This window comes from Hypanus sabinus, chromosome 7 (assembly GCF_030144855.1).
Source record: "Hypanus sabinus isolate sHypSab1 chromosome 7, sHypSab1.hap1, whole genome shotgun sequence".
Lineage (NCBI taxonomy): Eukaryota > Metazoa > Chordata > Chondrichthyes > Myliobatiformes > Dasyatidae > Hypanus > Hypanus sabinus.
The window spans coordinates 48,622,479-48,650,238 of record NC_082712.1 but is presented as its reverse complement, the minus strand read 5'-3'; the positions used below and the strand labels follow the sequence as shown (position 1 = coordinate 48,650,238).

Below are 27,760 nucleotides of genomic sequence, written 5' to 3'. Positions count from 1 at the left end.
AAATCTGTTAAGTATTCTTTCCTCGTGCAAACAAAGGTTAACAGCTAACTGACATTGCTACTAATTGCTGTAACCAATGCCATAGGTATTCACATGCAATACAAGCTCACCACAGGAAAATATTATTATTCAAAATCGAAGTTATTCTTTGAAGCAGAGACACTCTCTATTCAATATAATATTAAGGATAAATACAGCTAATAGTTTTGGAGGTTATGTGGCAGATATGCAAATGCACAAATGGCGAGTTCAATCTCCTAATACTTAAATATAGTAGAATCGAATGTTCTTTCTTTTTAAACAAATATTTTGTTTTTGCATGGCCAACCAGTCTGAAATTTTTGTTATGATAAATAGATCTTGTGCTGTGAAAAACTGCAAAGGTAATCTGAAATTATGTTTAATACATGGGTAACACTTATGACATTTGTAATCTTTTAACTCTGCCTTAAGAAAATGATAGTAATTGAAAGTTATATTTACATTAAAATTCATAATTAGATGCTCACCCTTAACATCTTTAAAGGCAAATTATTCAGGTGATAAATTGCCCAAGTTTTCCCTGAAAATTGAGAACTTTCCATAAAATTTGCAATTTTTATTTGAAATTAATAGCTTTATTTGATTTTTCGTTAATATCAGTGACACTGAAAAATGATTAAACTAAGAGCTGGTGCACCTAAGGAGTGTACTTTTCCCAGCTGTCAAAGCATTTCTTGGGGTGGGGTGGGAAGGGGGGACTTCCCTAAGTTCTGCAACATGATATCAGAAACCCTGCACAATGCCGTTCCAAATTGGTCAAAGCTGACTAATGGACCAAGTTACTGCTGAAACACTCATACAAGTCTGAACTAGGTGGGTGATGAGAAGGTGCCACTTCCAGGAAATTCTCTCTCAAGAATTGCTTTTGTGAACCAAGTTTATGGTGGTATTAAATTTCTGCGAACTTACTCTTATCATCAGGTTCTGGAGAAGCTTTTTTGACCTAAATAAGAGTTGGTGCCCTAAGTAACAAGACCCTAAATAGCAACAGATGTGCCAATCTTCTGCACAATTGGTTGTTAACACATGACAAGATCAGAAGCCAAAATGATGCAGACCCCGACTGCTGTCCAGCCTGTGGAAGTCCTTAATGCCTCTGAGTTCAGGGACAATTGAATTGAAAAATCAAAGAATTGTTTTGAAATTTAATGAACCGAAGAAATTAAATTTAAATAACGCATCGCCTGTACAACCGTTTCCCTCTAACTGAAGTGATAGGATGGGCTTGCTGCTCCTGTACCAAGATTAACCTGGTGTGAGTACCCAAGAAACTGATGGGATCTGCAAGATGCTGATGTCTGCCACTGAACTCCATGAGGAGCTCAATGTCAGAGTGCTATTGATCTAATGAACCCTTAAGGCAGCAGTCTGGTGCTATCTACCGGTAATTCCAACTCAGCATTCTGAATTGCATTCTGCTTATATGCTTAAGAGCATCAATGCACATTGACAATAACATATAGTTATATTTGATCAGGCTAGTAACGAAAAGTGTACCATCCAGAAGCCTGTTATAAGCGAACACTGCTATAAGAAACTTAACATAATAGTCTTCTCCACTCTGTCAATTAGTAAGCCCTGGAAGCAACTCCACTAACTAAAATACCTCTATTATTTGATAAGGTGGTTTGTTTACATAGGCACTAAAATTATATTTGTACTAAGATTTTAGAATGAGACTCTTGAGGATAGTACTTCTCTCCAGAGCAATTAATATATTCTGCAACTGTAATTGGATAGGTTACAAAACAGAATTTATTGTGGAAATCCTCTAGCAGCTTGTAACAGAATCATGCACAATAACGAAGGTGACTGATTTAAGGTCAAACAGTAAATAAAGAAAATGTACAAGCAACATTTACACCTGCCAGAATTATACTCTCAAAAATTATTTAAAAGTAGTTATAAACCATAATTTAATTGTTCATAGTGCTCCAATTGTAGTCAAACCAATGCCTTACAAAGGTTCAGCATTACTTTCTTGCTTTTATTATCTTGTCCTCTTGAAGCATCTGCCTACAGCACATGTCCCAGCAATGAAACCACTTAGGAAGTTCAGTGTAAAAGCAGTGAGCCAAAAGAACCCTTGTGCGACCTATCTATCAAACTACATTAATTGTACAAAAACCAGTATAGGTTTTTTTTTGCACCAGCAATTATATTGTTCAATAATTAAATTACTGTGGATTTTCCTTTATGCCTCCTGGATAGAGCTGAACAATCACTTCATCCCTGAAATATTTAATGAGCAAGATTACAATGTACTATAATGCAAGCCAGTATTCTAACAGATATCCTGTGGGTTTGCAAACATCAGCAAAACTAATATTTAATATTTGTCTATGCTTCTTCTTTAGTGCAACACTTCATTACTTTCCACCTTCATCTGCGGCTTGTTTTATGTTACAATTCTGCAGATGCTCCTCAAAACCTCACCTAAACTTCATGCCTTTGATTTTTTGTTATAAACAAATGCCACAACTGAATTAAGAGTACATCAACCCACCTAATTCTATTTGGTATTGTGTAATTGAGCTGATTATTCCTCTCCCCCCCCCCCCCCCGGACCAAACCACCAAAGACCAGCGTTCTTGAGTACCGCAGCAGCTGATGTCAGCTAACTCAATCCAGACCACTAATCTAAACCAGAGCCTTCATAGCCAAAGATAGCTTGCATTCTTATTCTAAATAATTCCATCCCAAACAAGCCACAACATTGTTTGACAGTTATCACCAGAAAAGGTTGCCACACAAAACATAAATCCCCATGTTCCTCACAAATCAGTTACATATTAAACTCCCAACAAACTTTAGAAAATATCTGCAAATACTGGAAATCTGAAATAAAAAGACAAAATGCGAGAGACATTCAATGGGCCAGGCAATATCTGTGGAAACAAACAGCAATTGTTTCAGATCCCAAAACGTTAGCTCAAGAGATTCTACAGATGCTGAAAATTGTGAGCAACGCACATAAAATGCTCAGCAGTCAGGAAGCATCTATGGAGGGAAATAAGCAGTTGGCATTTCGGGCCGAGACCTTCCTCAGCAATGGAAAGCAAGGGTGCAAAAACCAGAAAGGCATTAATACAACTATTAAAGTCTATGCAACTTATTGGTCTAAAGAGTTGAATACTTAAACTAGTTGACTTCTACTTCACAGTGATGCCTGCCTTTACTGACTGCAATCTCAAAAGTTGGTTGCCAGTGAATGTTCACTTTGTGAAAGAGAACCCTGTAACAAGGGAATCCTTGTATCAGAAGGCTCAGCTAAGTTTACTGTCATATACACCAAGGTGCAATGAAATTCTCTGCTCATGTGAACAATAACAAACTATGCATAGTAATAATAAACACAGAGACAAGCACAGACAACCAACTGGTGCCAGGTATAATAATGCAAGAAGAACTGCTAAAGTAACAAAGGAAAAGAGCCCTCAATAATTTCTCTAATTCTTCGTTCAACTCTCCCAAATCTTATATCTGCTTGATATAGAAACCAAATTAGCACAGGCGTCCCCAGGTTCCCGTTCCCGAGTCCATCTTTAAGTCTTTAAGTTGGATTTGTACGTTAGTCAGAACAAGTACATCCGGTATTATTTAGCGTCAGTTAGTCGAACGTTTGTCTTAGTATATAGTATATATTTTACCTTTCTATGCATATAGAACACTTAAGAAACGTATGTATTCCAATTAAACCACTGCGTTGCATAGTAGTAATTGTAGCTTTCATCGGGGCAGCGCCTTTCAAATGCTCCATTATTCTCACTTTATCCGCTATCCTTTAAAATTGTTCCGATCGTTGACTCACTGTAACCTAACACTTTTCCAATGACCGATGGCGTTTCACCTCTTTCCAAACACTTTATTATTTCCACTTTATTTTCAATCGCAATCACTTCCTGTCAATGGAACAGAAACACTGCAGGCCGCAGCTCCTGAGCTTTGCCGGCACCCGCGGTCCGCTGGGTCCTAAGGACCACCGCATTGAGACAGGCTAAATGGGACAAGTGGGGGCTGTGCTGGGTTTGGGTGTTTGATCATCCACAATATTCCACGTAAGAATTTAAACTGGAGGTGACAGTGTTTTTTTTACGACTGGAACGGTGGAGGGGGGGGGGGGGGTCAGGGTGAATCTTACCGAGAAAAATTTAAGCCAAATACAAAGTTAAACACTCAACACAGTCTCAATGGCAATGACTTAAATTGGCAGACGGTGTCGTGATCAGATTTAAAATGGTAGACGGTGTTCTCCTTCCTCGGTTCGTAAGTATGAGTTGTCCATAAGTCGGACGTTTGTAACTCGGGGACTACCTGTACTAATAACTAGAAAATTAGTTCACTCTTCTGAGTGTGTGAATGCTGCTAACACAGCAAAGTAACATGTTTCAAGCTCACAAAATCAGCCTGATAGGATACCACAGATTTATGCTTGCTATAGTAACTGCCACAAGACAAGCCACATCACAACAGTCATAGAAACATAGAAAATAGGTGCAGGAGTAGGCCATTCAGCCCTTCAAGCCTGCACCGCCATTCGGTATGATCATGGCTGATCATCCAACTCAGAACCCTGTACCTGCTTTCTCTCCATTCCCACTGATCCCTTTAGCCACAAGGGCCGTATCTAACTTCCTCTTAAATATAGCCAATGAACCGGCCTCAACTGTTTCCTGTGGCAGAGGATTCCAGATTCACCACTCTGTGTGTGAAGAAGTTTTTCCTCATCTTGGTCTTAATAGGCTTCCCCTTTATCCTTAAACTCTGATCCCTCGTTCTGGACTTCCCCAACATCGGAAACAATCTTCCTGTCCAATCCTTTTAGAATTTTATACGTTTCAATAAGATCCCCCCTCAGTCTTTTAAATTCCAGTGAGTGTAAGCCTAGTTGATCCAGTCTTTCTTCATATGAAAGTCCTGCCATCCCAGGAATCAATCTGGTGAACCTTCTCTGTACTCCCTCTACGGCAAGAATGTCTTTCCTCAGTCACAGAGAAACTGCTGTCAATGAAACCATCTGGAATTTTAAGATTCTTGCTTCCCAGAAAAACAGACATTAATTTCCAAGAATTTATTAATCTAAAGTTGGCTGTGGTCAAACATGAATCAGAATCAACTTTAAAATGTTGATGGTGAAATACAAAAAGCTGTTACAAGGATATTTATGCCGCAGAAGCAACCATCCAGTCCAAAAGCCCTATGCCAGTGTTCACTTTCTTCAGGGCCACCCTATGAATTCAGTTAATTTATCTTGTCACAATTTATAGGGTATAACCAAGATTATATATTAGTTAAATCCAGCTTAAAGACTTCCAGTTTCTATGTCTCTTTAAGTTAATACTTTGAGCTATTTTTATTTTGAAACAGGTTTTCTGAATGTTGGCTACCTTTTATGATCTGTGCTTCTGCACCTATAAGACATAAGGGTCGAATTAGGCCACTCAGCCCATCAACTCACTGCCATTCCATCATGGCTGAGGTATTATCCCTCACAAATCCAATCTACTGCCTTCTCTCCGTAACTTTTGATAGCCTGACTAGCCAAGAACCTATCAACCTCTGCTTTAAATATACTAAATGACTTGGTCTCCACAGCCATCTGTGCAAATGAATTCCAGATTTGCCACCCTTGGGCTAAAGATATTCCTCATCTGCTTTAAATTACCTCTGTTCTGAGGCTGTGGTCTCTGGTCCTAGACTCATCTAGGAAACAACTTTCCACAACTGCTCTGTCTAGGCTTTGCAGTATTCGCTAGGTTTCAATGAGACCCCTCCCCAATTCTTCTAACTCCAGTGAATACAAGTTCAGAGCCATTAAACGCACCTCGTACATTAACCGATTCACTCCTGGAATCATTCTCATGAGCTTCTTGTGGACCCTCTCCAAAGCCAGCACATCTTCTCTAAGTTAAGGGGCCCAAAACTGCTCAGAATACTCCAAGTGTGGCCTGACTCAACATTACATCATTGCTCTATATCCTAGTCCTAACATTGCTTTTGCCTTCCTTACCATCGACTCAAACTGCAAGCTTATCTTTAGGGAATCCTACACAAGGACTCCCAAGTCCCTTTGCACCTCTGATTTCTGAATTTATTCCCTGTTTAGAAAGTAATCTATGCCTTTATTCCTTCTACCAATGTGCATAACCTATAGATGCTGCCTGGCCTGCTGTGTTCCACCAGCATTTTGTGTGTGTTGCTTGAATTTCCAGCATCTTCAGCTTTGCTCATGTTTACTATATTCCATCTGCCACTTCTTTGCCTATTCTCTCAATCTGTCCAAGTCCTCCTGCAGATTTCCTGCTTCCTCAATTCTACTTGCCCCTCCACCTATCTTTGCATCATCTGCAAACTTAGCCATAAAGCCAGCAATTCCATCATTCAAATTGTTGACATGTAGCATGAACAGCAGTCCAGTACTGACCTCTGCAGAACACCACCCTGCAGCCAACCAGAATGGGCCTTCTTTATTCCGATTATTTGACTCCTGCCAGTCAGCCAATCTATTATCCATGTTAATATCTTTCCTGTAATACTACAGGTTTTTATCTTGGTAAGCAGCCTCCTGTGCGGCACCTTGTCCAAGACCTCCTGAAATTCCATGTTAACAGGATTCACTGGTTCTCCTGAGGTATTTCCTCACATCCCCAACAGATCTCCTCTTAAAGAAACCACACTGACGTTGGCCTCCTTTGTCATGTATCTGTAAGTATCCCAAAACCTCATCCTTCATAATGGACTCCAACATCTTTCCAACCACTGATGTCAGACCAACTAGCCTGTAATTTCCTTTTTTTCTGCCCTCCTCCAAAGAATTTTCCAGCCCTCTGGAACCATTCCAGAATCTAGTGATTCTTGAAAGATCATTACTAATGCCTCCACAATCTCTACAGCCACCTCTTTCAAAACCCTGGGATGTAGTCCATATGGTCCGGGTGACTTATCGACATTCAGACCTTTCAGCATCCCAAGCACCCTCACTTTAGTAATAGCATCTACACTCACTTCTGCCATCTGACACTCTTGAATTTATGCATACTGATTGTGCCTTTTACAGTGAAGACTGACATTACTACCTTTCCAGCATCATTTTTCAGAGGTCCAATATCCACTCTCACCTCTCTTTATTTTTCATATCTGAAAAAAACTTTTGGTATCCTCTTTGATAGTATTGGTTAGCTTACCTTCATATTTTATCTTTTCTCTCCTTACGGTGTTTTCAGTTGCCTTCTGGTGATTTTTAAGAGCTTCCCAATCCTCTAACTTCCCAATAATTTTTGCAATATTATAAGCCCTTCCTTTTGATTTTATGCCGACCTTGCCATCCCTTACCTTAGCGATAGACTGGCATCCTATCCGGGGGGGGAGGAGTCTCATACTCTCAAGTTGCTTCACGCATGGAAACTTCACGGAAACCGGCATAAGCACCAGCCTGATCAGACTATAAGGCTCGGAACAGACTGTAACTTTTAACTTCTTTGACATCCCTTGTCACCCATAGTTGCCTCATCCTCCCTTCAGAATACCGCTTCATCTTTGGGATGTATCTATCCTGTGCCTCCTGAATTGCCCCCAGAAACTTCAGCCAATGCCATTCCGCTGTAGGCACTGATAGTGTCCCTTTCCAGTCAACTTTGACCAGCTCCTTTCTCATGCCTCTGTAATTCCCTTTACTCCACTTTAATATAGATATATCTGACTTTATCTTCTCCCACTCAAACTACCCTAAGTCCTTCTACCTTACTGAAACACTTGTTTTTTTCAAAAACTCTAATTTTTCTACCAAAATCTATGATTCATGCTTACTATATTTGATTTTCATGTTCATTTGCCAATTGTTACACATATTTTGTAAGTTCAATGATGTCTCCCTTATTTTGTTGCAAACATCCTCTATTAATTGATCGAAACTTGGCAACAGATACAAATTTTATTATTTGATTCCAATTCCCTAGTCCTAAAATTGCTTACATCTACTTCATTCTGCTGATTCTTAAAAATCCCAGTATTTATCAAATAAGATCATCCATTAATTCATGCCTTCAGTTTCCAGACCATTTGTTTTGCTAAGGATTCCATTACCATTACTGCCATCAACTTTGAGCTAATCAGCCTATAGCTTTCTGGACAAAATCAGAACATGTTGGAAACAGTCAAGAAGTCAAGAAACTTCTGTGAGAAAAACAGAGCCAACATTTCAGGCTCCTTTGTTAGACCTAGTGAAGTCAGAAAACTATGTTATAAATTGCAGAGAGGGATAGGTACAGAGAAGAGAGATTATCTGTGCTAAGGGTGCAGATAAAAGTTGTCACTGTAACTACTGCTGTCGTAATGTGCACAAATCAGATGAAGTACTGCTCATCCAGTTTTGTGTTTGGCATTGTAGACTGAAGACAACGCAGACAGAATGAAAGTAGGACAGAAAATTCAAGTTACAGGCAATTGGACGGGCAGGGTGGCCTTAACAGAGATGTTCTGCAGAGCAGTCATCCAGTCTGCATTTGGCCTATAGGACAGAGGAGTTCAAATCATGACCATCAGATCCAATATACTCACGTAGAAATTGTGCAAGTCAATTGCTCAGCACAAGGAAGGACTGCTTCAGGGTTTGGATGGTACAAAGGGAAGAAGTAAAAAGGCAGGCACTGCCTCTACTGTTATAACTTCTGAGACTTGTTTGATAGCTTCAAAAAGTTCTACGCTGCTTTTTATTACGTATTCTGCTTGATTAGTTTTTGTAAATTTTTTGTTTATATCTTTTTGGATATAAAATGACAAATCCTGGCTGCTGCAATAACAATGAAAGTTCTGAATGGGTGCCGGAAATGTTTTAAAACTTTTCTTTCCTTTAATACACGAGAAAATCATTGGTAGACAGCCACCAAAAGAACCACAAAAAAAAAGATTGACTGCTGTAGCACAAAAGGACAAGTTTACACAGGTATACATAAGAAGGCTGAAAAGCATGTGCAGTGAAGAGGGAGAACTCAAATCTTTAAACACTTCCCTGCACTGCTTCAAGGATAGGTGTATCATTTTAATTAAAACATTAGAGAAACCAATAGCTCGGTGAGATCGCAGCAAAGCTCTGTGGCAATGTAAACTTGTTTCTTGAAATTCATCTTCGTTGAAATAAAAGGATAATCTTAATTTGCCTTTTTTTAAAATTTCAGGATCAGCATCAACATTTATGTAATAGTGTTGTGCTAACCACCACATCACGGTAGTGTAGTGGTTAAAGCTTGGGACACGAGAGCTCAGATTTCAGTTCCAGCATCCTCTGAAAGCAAGTTCATACATTCTTTTCCATGAGTGTAAGTGCTCCAGCTTCCTTCCACAGTCCAAAGACGTACCAGTTGGTAGGTCAATTGGTCATTGTAAATTGTCCCGTCATTAGGCTAGGTTTAAATCCGTGGGTTGCTGTGCGACACAGCCCTAAATAAAATAAATTTAATAATTTCTACCCATTTAAAATTTTGCTTAGTTTTTCTCCACTCCAAATTAATATTTTCATGTTTTTCTCTTCTACTACTTTATTCACTTAACCTGCTATATCTTCTTGCATGTTCATTATGTCCTCTCACTGCTACATTTCCATAGATGTCAGATATGAATGAATTCCATTTCAGCTCAGCCATTCATGTAGATTGCAACTAGTCTAGATCCCAGCACAATTTATGGGATCTCTCCAGTATTAGACTGTTAATATGAACATAACTGTATATTTGTACTCTGTCTTGTTCTTGAATGAATTCTTGGTTCAGCCAATCCCAAGAGATTTTACTTTACACAACAGCTTTCTATGTGCTGCCTCATCAAACATTTGAAAATCCAGATACAGTTACCCAGACTAAATTTGTCAAGCACTATTCCCCAATTTTTAAATTATATTAATTATATACAACCCTGTCAGAAATTTCTAAATGTGTATTACTACATCTTTAGTAATGGCTTCTAGTATTTTCTTGACAACAGTAGTTAAGCTAACAAGCTAAAGATGTAGCACCATCCCATGATAGCACTTCTGCAAGCACCGAGGTCACAGTATTTTGACAAGATGGAGGGCAATCACATTGCTGTTTTTTTAAGTACCTCATAAACATTTTATATTGAAACTCATCAAGAGCCCACAGAAGTGGCAAGACATGGTAGAGAACAAGCTACTGAAGACAATTTAACACAGTATTGTGATGGGTATTCCCTTTCTTTCTCATGTCTGCTCACCTTGCTTTCTAAACACACAGCAGCTGCCACTTGTAAAGATCAAAAACAGCTGTAAGTAAACTTCCAACTAACATGTTTAACTTCTGGTCGTAAACGAGTTGGTCTTGAGCTCTTTAAATGTAAATAGGAAGCAGTATCAACTTGAAGTTAAAACGAAGTATTGTCTGTAGAACAGCTTTGCAGACACACTTTAAAGGGTGAATGCACCTGCTTTATGATTGCTTGAGGTGCACTATAAGACAAAGGGTTGTTTCAAACACACAAGCCGACTCGAAGTTGCTTAGTTTAAGGAAGCTTGCACTGCAGATGGGTAAAATCATTTAACTTATCAATAACTGATGTGTTGATAGTTGGATGGTTTTATGTGCTCAAGGCAATTAGCTTCATAGCATTTATGGCAGCTAAATAGGATCAATGTCTTCAAGATGCTTCTAGCCTGTGTTAAAAGAATATCTGAAGAAGTATCATATATATGAAGTCATCCAAGTGGGAGAAAAGGAGTAAAATATATAGAACAGTTCAAGCTCATTAAGAATGGAGTCAAGAATATCAAGAAGTATGGAAGAAACACAGGGTGAACTAGAATCCACTCCTCCACCTTGAGTTTCTGCAACAATTTGTTTGTCTGCATTGTGTTATGTCTTTTTAGTTTATAGGAATTGTACCTGTGTTTTGGAAATCCTTTGAATTTAAAAAATGCTTTGTATTTTGTATTTAGAAAAATGTTGTAAGTTTTAAGTTTTAGGAAGTGGTTTGTGTTTTTAAAATGGTTTTTGATTTGGAAATAAAAGATTAAGATTTAAGCCCTCTGAGTTTTAAATGCATATTAAGAGTGTTGTTTGGATTTAAACGTGTATGACTGAAAATAAATTAAATGTGTTTTGAACTACTTTGTTAGCTGGAAGTATCTTCTCCTTGGTAGAGAGAGAGAGGACCCACCACTTGAATAGTAGATATTGGCAGCTAAACACCATGGAGAATAAAGAGAGAATAAACTGTCTTTGAAGATTGGGTAGTTACAGTATAATCTCCTTTTAGTGAGAGAACTTGTGACTATTTATATCTAATAGGGCTTGAGGTCTTCATCTGAGTTTAGAACTTCACGGTTAACAAACCCAATTCCATCACAATATACCTTCAGAAAGAGGTCTAGACATGTTATGTCTATTTGAAGGTGGCTTTGCTTGTAACACTATCTTGTTATTGAGAAATGTTACATAGAAAGTGAGTGTACAGAAAGGCATGAACGGGACAGAAGTTGACTTAATCTGTTTGAATGGGGTGCTGGTGACTCCAGAAAAGTGAATATATAACCCATAACCCACGAGACACAAGAGACACTAAAAGCCCGAAAGCACGTACCACAAGCCTCATGGACAGTCTGCTGTTATAAGACGACTGAAAAATTAACTTGTACAATAAGATGGACTTCTGAGATCACAATCAACCTCAGGGCTTTGCACCTTAATAATTGCATGCACTGCTCTTACTCCACAACCGTAACACTATATTCTGCATTATGTTATTGCCTTCCTTTGTACTACCTCAATGCACTGATGTGATAAAATGATGGCATACAAAGCAAGGTCTTTCACTGTATCTCGGTACATGTGACAATAATGAAGCAACTTACACCAGACATTAAGCCAAGGGATCAGAAACACAAGAACTAGTTTTCCTTCCATTAGATCACTACACTGCTGATCTGCACATTAAAGAATGGGGTAGATAGAGCCAGCTCAGCAGCTGCACTTTCAGGCAGGCTGAACTTCCAAGTGAATAGAAGAGAGAGAGGGCCCATTTCTCTATATTTTACCCTGGCAATGGCTAATAAACAGAAGAACATAAAAGTGATAAATAAATTGTTCAATGACACAAAGAGCTCTGCTCAACAATGAGGCATACAATGGTAATGGTGGAGGAGTTTCAACAAATCAATACTGCAACCCTCAAACATTCCATGGGCAGATTCTAGTTATACAGAACATGTCAGGAAAATGGGGAGAACATTCACACATGCTTGACTGAACTGATTTTGTTAACTGCATGTTGCAAGCTTTGAGCTCTCAGGGACTGACTGATCTGTGACAGAATTTGGTCTTTATTTTTCATCCTCCATCAATTTTTGGTCACCCTTTGCAGTTTTAAAACATTAACTCCTCGGTAATGCTTTAGATTAGATTCAACATTATTTTCATTGTGCAATATGGGTGCAATACTGCTTAGTGCTGTGATGTGGGGTTCAGCAGGCTCACAGCCTCAGGGAAGAAGCTCTTCCTGTGCCTGCTGGTGCGGGAGCAGAGGCTCCTGTAGCGCCTACCGGATGAGAGGAAAGTAAAAAGTTCATGGTCAGGGTGAGATGCATTCATGATAAATAATGCTTTTCTCCCTGCCCAGGCAGCGTTTACAGTAGATGTTCTCAATGGTGGGCAATTGGGTGCCGATAATCCGCTGGGCAGTTTTCACCACACGCTGAAGTGCTTTGGGGTCCAATACGGGACAATTGCCATACCACACTGAAATGCAATTGGTGAGTATGCTCTCAATAGTACAGCAGTAAAATTCCGTCAGTATCCTGGGATAGAGGTGACCTTTTTTCTTACTCCTCAGGAAATAAAGGCGCTGTTGCGCCTATTTGATCAGGATGGAGGAGTTCAGGGACCAGGTGAGATCCCCGGAAATGTGGACACCAAGGAATTTGAAGCTTGATACACGCTCCACTACAGTTCCACTGATGTAGAGGGGGATGTGAGTGTGGCTCCTAGCATGTCTGAAGTCCACAATGATCTCCTTGGTCTTCCGGGTGTTAAGAGCCAGGTTGTTGTTGGCACACCACGCAGCCACGTGCTGGATCTCGGCCCTGTAGGGTGCATCGTCATCCCCTCTGATTGGGCCAACCACCATGGTGTCGCCTGCAAACTTGATTATGGAGTTAGAACCATGTACAGGAATGCAGTCATACGTGAAAAGGGAGTACAGAAGAGGGCTCAGCACACAGCCATAAGGCACGCCGGTGTTCAGGGTGAGAGTGGAGGAGAGGTTGTCCAACTTAACAGTTTGGGGTCTGTTAGTCAGAAAGTCCAAGGTCCAATTGCAGAGGGATGAGCTGATACCAAGCTGGCAAAGTCTGGTGATCAGCTTGGAGGGGGTCACAGTATTGAATACCGAACTAAGGTCAATGAACAGCATTCTGACGTAAAAGTTGGGGCTGTCCACATGGGTCAGGGCAGAATGAAGTGCCGTGGAGATGGCGTCCTCTGTTGACCTGTTGGTGCAATAGGCAAATTGATGGGGGTCCAGGGTAGTGGGCAGACAAGATTTCAGATGTGATAGAATCAGTCTCTCAAAGCACTTTGCAATGATGGTGGGGGGTGTAAGTGCAACTGGGCGGAAGTCATTCAGGCCCGTGGCAGTGGAATGCACTGGCATGATTGTGGCCATCTTGAATCTTGTTCTGTTAGACTAATATATCCGTCAAGTGCTTTACCTAACCACAGGTGGATCAACTTCACCATGCGGTTTTGCCCAATGTATTGAATTATGGACAATTTCTGAAGTTTGCCATCGTTCAGTCAAACTTCCAAACTTACATTAACCAGCTTGTTTCTGCTATCCACATAATATGCTTTAAAATTCTATGCTATGACTTAATAATATTCCTTTAAAATATAAAATTCTCACATTTTGATCATTTTCTCCAGTGAGTCCTTCACTACATTATGAATCAACAGCATCCCATTACAAACTAGATCTTTTATAAACTGTCCCCAAATTGTACTGTCCAGGAAATGTCAAGTGCATTCAATAGATACATCCTGCAAGGTACTTCCAACAATTGATCAATCAGAGCAGTCTCTGTGAAAATTGAGGCCTAGGTCCATGCACCTTAGCTAGAACTCTCTCCAACAAGATAGCTGCTTTGGGAAATGTATTTGTACCTGAATTCTAGGCCTTTTGCTATGCCTTATCTCTACCTACATTAAGTCGCTTTCAAGTTTACTATTTTTTATATATTTATGTTTTCTCTATCAAATGACCATAGCTTCAGATCATGGAAGCGAGGTGGTTAGCACGACACTATTACAACACAGGGTGTCAGAGTTCAGTGTTCATTTCCAGTGTGCTCTGTAAGAAATTCTGTATGTCCCTCTCACGAACGTGTGTTCTTTCTGGGTACTCCAGCTTCTTCCCAAAGTCCAAAGACATACTGGTTAGTAGTTTAATTAGTCATTGTAAATTGTTCTGTGATTGGGTTTGGGGGGGGGAGGGGCAAGGAGGAGAGAGGGGAGAGGGGGGAGGGGGAAACATTTCAAACACAGGGAGCAGTGAATGAGAGGAGAGAAAGACCGCCACATACAGACATCTTCCTTCGGCAGCAGTGAGCAAGAGGCTGGTAGACAGCGCTGAAGACCCGCTTGCCTTTCGCACTCCTCTCGATTTCAGCCTTTCTTAGTGCTTTAAACAGTAAGAAATGGAGTCAATCATGGACTCACACCCCATCTCCAGGCTTCTTGGACTCGAGGTCGCACGCTTCGCTTGAAGCCTCATGGAACACCCTCGGAGACAGCAGAGCGCCAGATTGCTCAATCAGCCCGAAAACATACCACCAAAATGTACATCATAGGCTCCAACAGTAGCAGAACCACATGTGAAAGAAAAAGACTTAGAAGAAGTCAAAGTAGTTGTTTTGTGAACCGTCAGGAGGTTATCACCTTTGATCGCATGGTTCGCTGGTGCCATTTTCTTCTGGTTACTTTTGATCTTGAAGGACCAGTAATAATAACTTCATAGCAAACAATGAAAATTCTTTTCTACTGTGCCTCTTTACAACAACCTGGCAAAGAGCATCTCTAACGAATCACAATGATATTTTTCTATTCACTATCAGCCAAATTTCTGGCTAAGTACTACATGTGTTGGGCATTATACAAACACATTTTCACTTTACACCTATCTATTTCACATTGAAACCCTTACTAGCTTTCAGTCCATCAAGTACATTCAAAGCAAGTCTAAGATACAAAAGAACAATGTGCCAAGAAACACTAGTACCCTGTTAGCTTGCCATATGTTTATAAAACAACCTGAAAGTATCAAAATTCACCTTTATGCCTGTTAGTCATTGAGCTGCAGCTCCCATTTGGAGGAGGAAGAAAAGGCAAGCACAATTTCTAACACGGTTCCTGAAACATTACTGGCTGTGAGGAGCAAGTTACATTGATGATCATGTTATGCATTCCCCCTTTCATTCGGACCGCCACTGATTTTTCATCCATGAATTAAGCCATGGAATTTGAGATGTGGAACAAGAATTGTTTCATTTTGAAAAAGCACAATTTATTTCTTTCATCCAATTTCATTCAAGGAAACGAACCAACATTGATAAAATGTAATCATGACTTTGTTAATAGAATCCTTATATTTACTTCAACTGAAAGCATCTTACAGATAAGTATTCATTAAGGTAAAAAGGGTGCTTTTTAAAAATGGTGCTGTTTTAAAATCTGCAGTAAATATAAGAACATAAGAAACAGCAGCAGGAACAGACCATCTGGACTGTCAGGCCAGCATCGCTATTCAGCAAGTTCATGACCGATATGGCCGTAGACTCAGCTCCACCTGCCTGTCTTTTCCCCATAATCCTTAATTGCTCTGCTATGCAAAATGCTATGTTATAAATATATTTAATGAGGTAGCCCCTGCTGCTTCCCTAGAATTCCACAGACTTGCTACTCTCTAGGAAGACCAGTTTCTGTCATCTCCATCCAAAATTTATTCCCCAAATCTTGAGGCTATGCCCCCTAGTTCTAGTCTTGCTTACTACTGGAAGCAACTTTTCCTCCTTTATGTTTATTTATCCCTTTCAAAATTTTATATGTTCCTATAAGCTCCCCTTTCATTCTTCTGAATTCCAGCAAACATTGCCCAAGACAACTCTTAGTTAACTCTTCCATCTCCAGAATCGACTTGGTGAACCTCCTCTGCACCACCTCCTCAAGTAAGGAGAGCAAAATTGCATGCAGTACAGCAGATAAGAGCATGACCAGTTGCAGCATAACCTCCCTCTAGCAATGATGGCCAGCCTTCCACTTCCCTTCTTGATAACCTGTTGTACCTGCAAACCAACTTTTGTGATTCAGGCACAAGACTCCCAAGTTCCTCTGCACAAATGCATGCTGCAATATTTCACCATTTAAATAATAATCTGATCTTATACTTGTCCTTCCAAATCTCATATTTACCAACGTTGTACTACATCTGCCAGACCTTGTCCATTCACTTAACCTATCTATATCTCTCTACAGGTTCTCCACATCCTCTGTGTAATTTGTTTCTCCACTCCACTTAGTGTCATCAGCAAGCCTAGACAACTAAACACAGGCCCTTCTTCAAAATCATTAATATACATTGTGAACAGTTATTTCACCAACACCTTGCCACACGACATTTTATCAATGACTACCAACCAGAGAAACACCCCCTTATCCCAGCTTTCTAACTCTTATTGGTTAACCAATCCACAATCCATACTAATACATTATCCCCAACTCTATGCATCTGCATCACCAAGTATGCAACATCCACCTGTTTGCTCTATCCACTGCCACCATTACATATATCCTGAAAGAACTCCAATAAGTTTGTCAAACAGGACCTGCCCTACACAAGTCCACATTGTGTCTGCCTAATGGAATCATTTCCATCCCAGCGTCTCCAAACTATTTCTTTAAAAATAACTTTAAGCATTTTTGGTAAATGATTACAAGTGAGTCAACAATAACTTCTGCCATTTCTTTCAGTACCCTGGCTTGCATCCTGTCAGGACCGGGGACTTGTCTACCTTTAGGCTCAGGAGTTTGCCCCTCAATTTCTCTTTAGTGATAACTTTGTCAAGGTCCTTACCTTGCGTTACATCTATAAATATTGTTTTAGAGGTCAACACCAAAAAAGGAGGCATTCAAGACAAGAATAATGTTACACCAGGGTTGGGGATCCCTGGTCTAGTAGGTGGGAAAACAAGCAGACATTTGAGGAATATTTAGAATACTTAAAAAAGCCAAAGCAGCTTGAAAAGTAAATGTGTTCATATCTGTAACATTTGAAAGTAATGACGTTTCTGAAACGGCAGAAATTTAGAGATAAGTTATTAGTCACATTGTTTTCATCTTCACTGCGGAAATGAAACAAAACTGTTTTTACTATATCACAAAGTTGCTGGAACCCCCAAGGAATAAGGCAATGCACACTCTTAACTTAAAAGAAAAATCTTGTAGGTCAAGGACTTGAAAGGCAGATTTAATAAAAAGTTTAAGTAACTGCTGGGTGTTTATCACAGAAACATTCCTAGCAAGAGAGGAGAAGCAGTATTATGTACTTAGAAGGAAAACCATCTGTCCCTATTGTAAATGGTTATGCAGGTTCACGCTTAGTGATCTCAGAAATACTGACCTTGAGGAATATTTATGTTTCTTCATATGATTTTTGCTGGTAATTCAGAACTTCTGTATGTGTACCAGAAGGATTTTCTTCGCCCCCCCCCCATACTAAATTCAAACATAGATGAGAAACAAAACTGTGTCAACAAATGAACGGATGTCTCTAGCCTGCCACTGATACTCAGGAGGATGAGTCAATCTCACAGTATGACAGTCTCTATGAGCAAATCCCTTGTAACTCAGGATTATGTATTCATAAATCTGATACATGATTCAGGTTGAATAGATTAAGACAAAGAAATCAAACTTTCATTTGGTAATTGAATGAACATTGGCTTCAAATCAGAAATTATTTTTACTTGAAAGCTATGCGTCAAAACATTAGTTTTTTTAAATGATCTAAACTGAATTACGCAGAAATAAACCACTAACAGAACTCCACAACTGAAGTTGCAGAATTGCCAATTACTGGGGCATAATGTGCAGCCAGACAATGATTGTGACTTGAGTACGAAATATCTACATAAGCTGTAAGATTTACAGTTTCACCAACTTGGAATTCCTTTTAACCAGCAAGTATTTTTTCTTTGAAGTCCACATTTGAAAATTATCAAATGGTTATAAATTTCCTGAGAACAGGAGAAACATGCATGGATAATAGAGAGGTTGTTTGTTTTGACACTGCTCCAAGGTAACTTGTTCACTAATTAAAGTTCAAAGCTAGGTTAGTCATCTGTGACAAATATGCCAATCCAATGTACAGTACTGTGCAAAAGCCTTAGGCACATAGATATAACTGAGATGCTTAAGACTTTAGCAATTTTATGATGTTTGAGTGATGATAAACCTGATTCTCATATGGGTCTCTACTGTGCACTGAGAGTAGGAAGGGGACAGAGAGAGGGGAATCATGGTTGGGAAAAGGGAAACGGACAGAAGGGGGGTCGGGTAGACCCAGAGACATTCTGTAATGATCAATTAACTAATTGTTTGGTATCAAATGACCTTGCCTGGTGTCCCAGGGCTTGGTGTGTCTGCACTCACGCTACTCCACATCCCAGCACTGCTCTGCCACCCAGCTCACACTCCTTCCGCAGCACATCACCCTCGCCATTCCCAAGTTCCCATGCTCCCGCCAGATCTACAAACTCACTCTCCATTCCATCTTATACAGATGAAGCCATTCATGAACTAGAATTCAGAAATAATGATGAAAACACGAACTTAAATAGCTGTATCTGAGGAGTTATACAAACCGGACTGAAACAGAAGTGCTCCAGCATCTCAGCTCAACCACACACTGTCAGTTGTAAACAGTACTCATTGCAAGCACAACGAAACCCACAAACACAACATACAGGTGGGAAAGGTGGCTAGGCTAATAATCCACTCTCTTAGCACCTAAAATGCATCCATGATATTGGAAAAATTACTAATAGGAAGAGTCACTAGCACAACTAGCTCAAAGTGTGCAATTCAATGGCAAATCATGCTTGATTTCTGTTTATAGGCATTCCATTCTCCACAGATTACACAAATGTTCCACAAGTGACAAAGGAAGTGGTTGAGGCATGCAGGTACAATACATGAGACATTTGGATTGTAAATGGATAGGAATGGTTTAGAGCAGTGATTCTCAACTGTTTTTTGGCCACGGCCCCCTTTGGAGCTCTTCTCAGGTTCCAGGAACCCCCCCCCCCCCCCCAAACAGGGATACAACACGAACAGACAGACAAAAAATCATTTATTATTGAACACCAAGAAAACTGGAACATTCTGACATAATGGATAAAACTTTTAAAAAAGACTGTATTGAATTAAACATCTATCAGGCCTAATGCGATCCTTGAGCTTGACGCTTTTCTGCAAGTTTCATGAGATCAGGCTTCAAATTAGACAATGACAGTCGGAGGTCACCTCTTGTTGCGATATCAAATTCAAATGGTGTGTTGGAAAGATATTATAAATAGAAGGGAAACTATAGACTCCAATGAAGGTTGCTGCTTGGGTTTTTCATTCGTTCAGTTACCAGGGCCTCCATAAACACCTGGGACTCCCCTTCCCACAGTTTTCAGTTGGTGGCCCCCTTCAAATGTGCCAGGGCCCCCAAGGGGGCTATATGGTCCCCGTTGAGAATGGCTGTTTTAGAGGAATATGGACAAGAGGGAGTAGCTTGGTGTGCACCATGGTCAATAAGGACAAGTTGGGCCAAAGGGTCTTTTTCTATCAATTACTCAATATTCTAACTAGAACATGGCAACCAACACATCCATACTCCATTGCTAGTTACTTTACAGATCCAAGCCTTTTTGAAACAGGCATTGGATAACCTTTTTGGATTACACCTTCTCCATTCTCACTCCTTGCATTATTCAATTGCTTCTACCTTCCATCTCATCCCAGGTCTGCCCTTGCTTCCTTTGCTTAGCAGCTCTCTCTTTTGCTGCAACTCAAAACCCATCCACCTCTGGTTCCCTCCTCAGACTGAACAATAAACTGAGTTTCTTGCTCCACAGATGCTGCCTGATTCACAATACATTTCCACCATTTTCCAACTGCACCGAGTTTCATCAGCTCATGCAGAATTTAGGTTTAGGATGAGAGGAGAAAGATTCAAAGAGGACCAAACAAGAGGTAACGTTTTCTACGTAGAGGGTGGAGGATGTATGTACCTCTGCACTGCCAGAGCAAGTGATAGAGGCAGGTATATTTATGTTTAAAGGACTATTAGAATTGTATGTGGATAGAAAAAGTTTAGAAATCAAACGTAGGGAAACCAGATAGGTAGGCAACTTGGGTGGTATGGTTAAGTTAGACTGAAGGCCTGCTTCCATGATATACAACTCTTATGACTCTATAACTGTGTTGAATACAGCTTCTGCTGCAGTCTTTTAATGCCATGAATCTTAATTTCAGATAGAAACTCTTCTACCCAAAAACAACCAACTTTATTGGCCATCTGAAATCTAATTCAATAGAAGGCACAGCAGAATTCTAAATAACCATACATAAAAATAGAAGCAACTTGTCTCGGAGTAGTTCATGTGTACACTCGCTGGGTTCTCCTAATTCGTTTCAATTCTGACCTACTGAATTTTCGACCTGAAACATTGACGCCCATTTCCTTCATAGATGCTACCTGACCTGCTGAGCTCCTCCAGCATTTCTGAGTATTGCTCCAGATTTCCAGCACTTGCAGTCTCTATGTTTCAGTTCTGATCTGAATGGTTTCTCTTTCCACGGAGTATGCTCCACTAATTGAGGGCATTAAGCCTTTAACATTTTTTAAAAATTTCATATCACTAACAGTTGCATTTTTTATTTATTTCTATTCTTTTAAGATAATCTTTCGCCATATTCCACTCTTAAATTTATTTAAAATCAGAATCAGGTTTATTATCACAAGCATGTGACGTGAAATTTGTTAACTTAGCAGCAGCAGTTCAATGCAATACATAATCTAGCAGAGAGAGAAAAAACTAATAAATAAAATAAAACATAATAAATAAACAAGTAAATCAATTATGTATATCGAATAGATTATTTTTAAAAAGCGCAACAACAGAAATATAGTTTATTAAAAAAGTGAGGTAGTGTCCAAAGCTTCAAAGTCCATTTAAGAATTGGATCACCGAGGGGAGGAATGGTTTGTATTTCACAGCTGTAAAATCAGATCACGTGAGAAATCAGGAAATAAAAATGGGGCCTTCCATTTTAACAAATAGGTTCCCTTTTGCAGGGCAGATTGTGATAAAAATGAGCAAACTGCTCCCTCACAAAAATAAAATCTCTTTAAAATAAAACTGCCCTCATTTTAAGTTGCAAATGGTTTAATATGCAAAAATGCTGATTCTGACAGTCATCAATTATGAACAAACTATACGAGGTACTCATCCGAATATCATTGACAAGCTAGCCTCTCCAAATTAATCAAAAAAAAACTTTGTTTCTGAAGAGAAAGCATCCATTGAGAAACATACTTGAGAAAGAAATATTTACTTCCTACAGCCAGAGAGATTCAGACAGTTGCTACCTTTCCAACTAAAAGGGGACCACCAAACCACACAGAACAAAATCTCTCAAAATGATCTATGTCGCCATGAAACATTAAGGCAAAACATCAAGAATGTGACACTCTGGCACTTGTAACAAATACACTTAGCTCAGTGCAGGGAAGGGGCCTGTTGAAAAGTTACAGCACTATTTTTGGATTGGAAGGTAAACCTGTTGTCTTTGCTTTACACCATTATTAGTAGGCTTTCAATCCAGGTACAAGGGAAAAAACACAAACTGCACGAATAATAGTGTTCAGAAATACTACACTGCAAAAATTACTTTAAAAGAAAGTGCGCACCGTAAGGCAACAAATGAAATGTCAAAGTGTGGCAGTAATAATTTAAAACGGATGTGTCAATTAAATGATCTTTGATTACTCCATCTTCTTCCCTCAAGCCATCCTCAACTTTCACAGGAAGACAGCACAAGAACACAAAAGAAACAAGGGCATGGAATCCAAATACGCACCATTTGGATAGATCTGAAAACCACTTGAATTTACTCATGAATGCACCACCATACATTGCTTGGGTTGAAAGGCCAATCCTTCTTTCCTCCTTTACACTATTTCTAGTTTTCATTCACTGGACAAAACACCATCTTTCTACTTGACCATCAAATTGTCAAATTACAAAACAAACAAATAAACATCAATTAGCCTTAAAGTCAAAATAAAGCAAAAGAATGTCTATGCATCAAATTTACATTTCAGGCTAAATCTAAATTACACCACTCTTACTGGCATAGTTTAACTAACAATTCAGTCAGTTGATCTACTTTCCCTAAACATACATGGCTGACGTATGCATCAAACTGAATTCTGACATTTCTTCCACTGACCTTCTGCTCATGTGGAACATTTATACAGAATGGAAACTATGCACAACGGTATCTCATTGCCTTTGTGGGGTAAAATAAGCTCAGCACAGAAAAATGTACCAAATTCATAAACTGTTTCTACTTTCAGAGAAAAATACACATTTTTCAGTTCAATAGAACTATGTAATTTGGTTACCTTAAGTGAATTTTTTTCAAGTAAAGACATCATATTTAAGTTTTATAAAGTTAAGATCAAGTTACCGGTGCAGTTAAAAAAGATGAGTTGGTTCCAAAAATGAAGACTATAGCCCATTTTAAGCTGAAGATGTAATTTTAGATTTGAAGAACTATTATCAAGCTTGTATGCTATAAACGGTGCCCATCAGCAATAATATTCACATTAACACCTGATAAAACCAGCTGCGAAAGAATTCACATCAGTCTTGCATCAAACTTTCATTTGCATTATGCCACAGAATATAAAATTAAAACCATGCTGCATACGCTCATCAGATACAACCCAGCTTCTAAAAATAGAGGGATTACCTGTAATTGAAAACACAGCTGACAGAAATCTAAAATAAAAAAGAGCTAATGCTGGAAACTTCATCACAGACCTCAACCTTAAAAGGTAAAAATGTTTCCCTTTCCACAGATGCCACCTGACCTGCTGAGTACTTTTATGTGTTTTGTTAGAATTTACCCACATTAAGGTTGTCCCAAAACTAGGCTAAAACAAATTGCTTTGCACGATTACCAGGTGTAACTTCTGATTTACACATCACTTCCAGACGATTCAATGGATTGGTTACCATAATTTTTAATGCATTACATGTTGAAATGTTTGCACTTTTACAACTGTGTGTGCACTCCAAATAAAGGATTGTAAGTGGAGCTGCTTAATACCCCTGCAGAAGTACTGACAACGTAACTTCACATCACTGGGGATGAGTAAGATTAGAAAGGTTTTTTGATGGAATGATGGTCACTATTTATACAAGTGATACGTATTTTAGAACCAAACAGCAGATTGGTAGTACCTTTGGTAATCCCAAGGCAGATTGTAACAAAAATCAGGCAACAAAAGAACTTGCAGAAAACTTATTAATGACTCATGGATTCCAATACAAGTGCCAAATAATACATCAATTGGCCACTTGTTCCTTCGACTTGCCGTCAAGTGCTTCCCAGAATTCTCCACTGAGGCAAACAAATTCCAGAACATTGCAAACTTCCTTCCCAGCATCACAAATAGGACTTCCTTAGTCATGATCCTGACCTCATCAGTCTGCATGTTCAAAGATTAAACTCACATGTACGTGCTTCTATCACACCTTCCTGGTATCCTAAAATTATGAACGAACATACAGGTTGAGACATTCAGCCACACTGCCCTCTTGCTATCTTTGGCAACCACAGGAGTTAGAACAAATGCTCTTTTACCACCTCCTTTCTTAATGGCTCATGGTGCAAAGCTCACTTCCCAAACAGAAACAGCAAATCTCCTTGTCTTTTCATTAAAATTAGACAATAGGTGCAGGAGAAAGCCATTCGGCCCATCAAGCCAGCATTGCCACTCACTGTGATCATGCCTGATCATGCACAATCAGTTCCATGTTCCTGCCTTCTCCCCATATCCCTTGCCTCTGCTATCTCAATTACTGAAGTCTAACCCACACTGCAGAAACCACCTCCAAAATGGGCAGCTTCTTCACAAAGCATCTCTGTACAATCCATAAAACTGACACAATATCCTTGGAACTTTTTGTTCTACTGTCACTGAATTTCCTTAATCGCCTGCACTGTGCCTTGTAAACAGAAAACGGTATCAAATTTAAAATATATTTATTACAGATTTCCAGGCTCAACATTAACTAAAACTACATGGCTCCCTGCTTTTGAATCTGGGGATGAAGGAATTAAACCAAGTATATGTAAACCAATCCTCCAAGAGGACCACAGGCTCGTCATGATTTGGAGGTTTGTGTGCCTCAATGATCCAGAGAGCTATGTTGGCTGAAATCAGGGTTTTGTGGCGACCCACTTCCCAGCGCACTTGAGCCGGCTCACAAAGTGGCGCGCGCCGGCATTGAGACTGGTCGCAAAAAGGGCACCAAATCTGCTTCACCAGCAAGGGGAAAAGCCCACGCGCGGGACGGGACTGTGAATACACGCCCCCTACAGTATTCCCGCCCGGAGAGGGCGGGATCAGGAAGACTTTAAAGCGAGGCCGCGAAGTTTGAATAAATCCTTTTTGAAACTGCAGCTCACCGACTTCATGCCGTTTATTGCAGCGCTGTGTGTAGCACACCGCTACAGTTTTATGCTTTGGCTTTTGGTGGGGTCACCCATGCCAACAGGTCAAAAAGCAGAGACAAGACTTAAAGTGGTCTGCAGTCCTCCAGGTTCAGGGGATCAACTCAGTGCTAACAACCCTGACTGGCAAATCAAAACTGTTATGGAAACAGTAAGGAAGAATCCTTCTACAACTGAGTGCAATGGCAATCCTGAGTCTCCACCCAGGACTTACATGACTAACAGTGGTGAAAAATCGAGAGGAAGCTACCAACATGAGGAAGGAAGTCCTGAACACCACCGGAGATGGAGGACCTTCATTGCTGCTCTATGCACCAGCAGCGTTACAGGCAGTAGGTATGTAAACTAATATAACATGGGCTACTATAATCAGTTTACAGTTTCCTGGAACAGCACCCTTATGTAACCTGGGACTACCTGTATTTTGGATTATGTTGCAATTTCAAATTTCTAGCTCCCACAGAATTTTGCTTTCTGCTATTGGTTAAAAATTGAACTAGTCTTTGTAACCAGTCAGATGTTGCATATCAAGTGTTACCTGAAAATTGAGTTGACCATTTATTATGCAGATAATTTAATTCAACTAGCAAGTGACATATTAAAAAAAAGAGTTGAAGGTAATTTTTCTTAGTTTTAACCACACTTTCCTCAAATTCTTCTTAGCAAATATCTCAACATGCTTCATCAACTAATTAAGTCCTATTTTGTCCAGCTTCAATAAATATGTATGTAGATCTGCAAACAGATAGTTGGTTGACTCTGTAATAAACAATGGTTCATTGCCCATAGCTGCTGAAATCAAATGAACCATCAATCACAATGTTAAGTATAAACTGAAACGATACCTTGTACATTGAACAGATCTTCTAATAATCGTTACTCTTGGGCATGTTATACCTGTTACTGCTGGATCAGTAATAACCTCACCAAATTAGGGTGAGTAACCTTTAATTTTAAAAACAGATCACAATTTTTCTTTCTCAAACTAAACAGGTTACCCCAGAATTGAAGCAGAAAAGCAACCTTTTACTATATTGTCATACTCTTAATAAAAATGCTTTATTGTACTCACATACATGATATCCTTGATATAATTTAGCAGACTCATGAAAGCACCAACGTTTTGAATCCACATTCACTGCACATGTAAACATTCTGCATTGGATGCCAATGAATGCTTACCCCAAAAGAATTTTAACAAAGATTTCTTTATTTGTCCTTGATGTCTCCTTCAAAGTGGTAATTTCTGCGTCAAACCAGAAACCACGTTCCTCTGGTAATTCTAAATTGTAATTCACCATCACAACTTGTCCTATTTGAAGCTCATTCCATTTCAAAATAGTCCTTGCTCTTGGCCGAACATTTTCTGCACACATTGTCACTATTCCATTTTCTGGATAACTGGAGACAGGAAACAGAAAAACAAAAATTAGCTATAATACCAAATCAGCAATATAAAATGATTAAACAAAAAGATTAGTTTATTCCTTAGGACAAAAATATAAATAACCAACTAACCCAAATACGTGCTGCAGTTGAAGTTACCCATGGTTTATGAAAACATTAGAAATGCAATATTATATCTCAATGCTGGAATGTGTTTTAACCAAAACATAAGAAGATGGAAGATCATGAAATAACATATCAACAAATGAAGATTAGTTTCTTTACTATTCATCTGCACTCTTGAAAGTGAACCATTTCAAAAATATGCAACCCAAAACAGAAACTTATGCAAACGCACTTGTTGATTGGTTAATTTCAATCTGTACAAATCAACATGTATCCAGAAGTATATTTTCAGGCTAGCAGTCAAAAGAAATCAGTATTATACATAAATTTTAAACTACATCAATCTCTATTAACTGTGTCATTTCAATGTCACAGGGATCAAAGGCATTGATCAAAATTATTTAATTATGAATGATGACATGGACAACCACAATTTCAATGAACTAGTCTTTGTGTCAACAGCTCTCATCTCAATTAAACAACTTTTTAGGGCTATGGAAGTAATTCAAAAAACTTAACATTATTTTCATATGAGATGTTCTGATATCAAATGATGAATTGTCAGCACTTTTGATACCTAACATGTAACAGGCGGCATGAAACAAAGCACATACCATTTCTTGAAACATATTAGTCTTGTGCAAGCTCTTTTCTCCAAATATTATTTGAAGGTAAATTCTTAGAGGCCAGGACATAACTTAGAATACTAGTGCTCCTCAGTTATCGATCTAAAAATAACTGTTTTCCTTTGTATTCATTTAAAAATGTCGCTGGACAAAACTATCCTTCCACCAAATTGGCTCACACACATATTCTGATGTCTGGTAAAATTTAACAAGAATTGTATTGCAAACTTAAGAAATGTCTTTTCTAAACAAACAAATCTTAAACATCTGATCTTGCAATTGATACAAGTACTCTGATGCCTGATTTGAAGAACACAGATCAGAGAGAGTATTTTTGGCCTAGAGGAAAAAATATTTTTGATTACGAAATATTAGAAATCCAAAAGTTTTAGCAAAACCATCAGGTTATCAAATGTAACTGGAGGGAATGCTGAACACACCTTTGTTTGTATTCATTCAGCCAATGAAGACACTATATTATTGACAAGGCTAACTGCAGGACCTTATACATTATATGACCCTTTTAGAGCTGACTCAATTAACACTCTCTTTTCAGGAAACATAACGACTGCTGAATGAGTTATAATTACAGGGATTAGCACACACAGATATTAAAATAGAGAAACAAATTACAAATACATTTGTCACAATTTTCCAAAGCTCCCCAGATTCAGGAATTGCACTTTTGAATTTGAAAATGACTGATGCAATTCTTAATTCAGAAGGGTA

At 39.1% G+C, this 27,760-nt stretch overlaps 1 protein-coding gene across 1 annotated transcript in view; it reads right to left on the bottom strand.

Moving 5' to 3' along the window:
• The window catches only part of LOC132396769 (E3 ubiquitin-protein ligase UHRF1-like), a 151,780-nt gene that overhangs the window by 40,760 nt on the left and 83,260 nt on the right, over positions 1–27,760 (bottom strand). Inside the window, exon 4 of the mRNA XM_059974642.1 lies at positions 26,076–26,294. Within this exon, the coding sequence (XP_059830625.1) occupies positions 26,076–26,294 (219 nt within the window). The remainder of the gene's footprint in view (positions 1–26,075; positions 26,295–27,760) is intronic.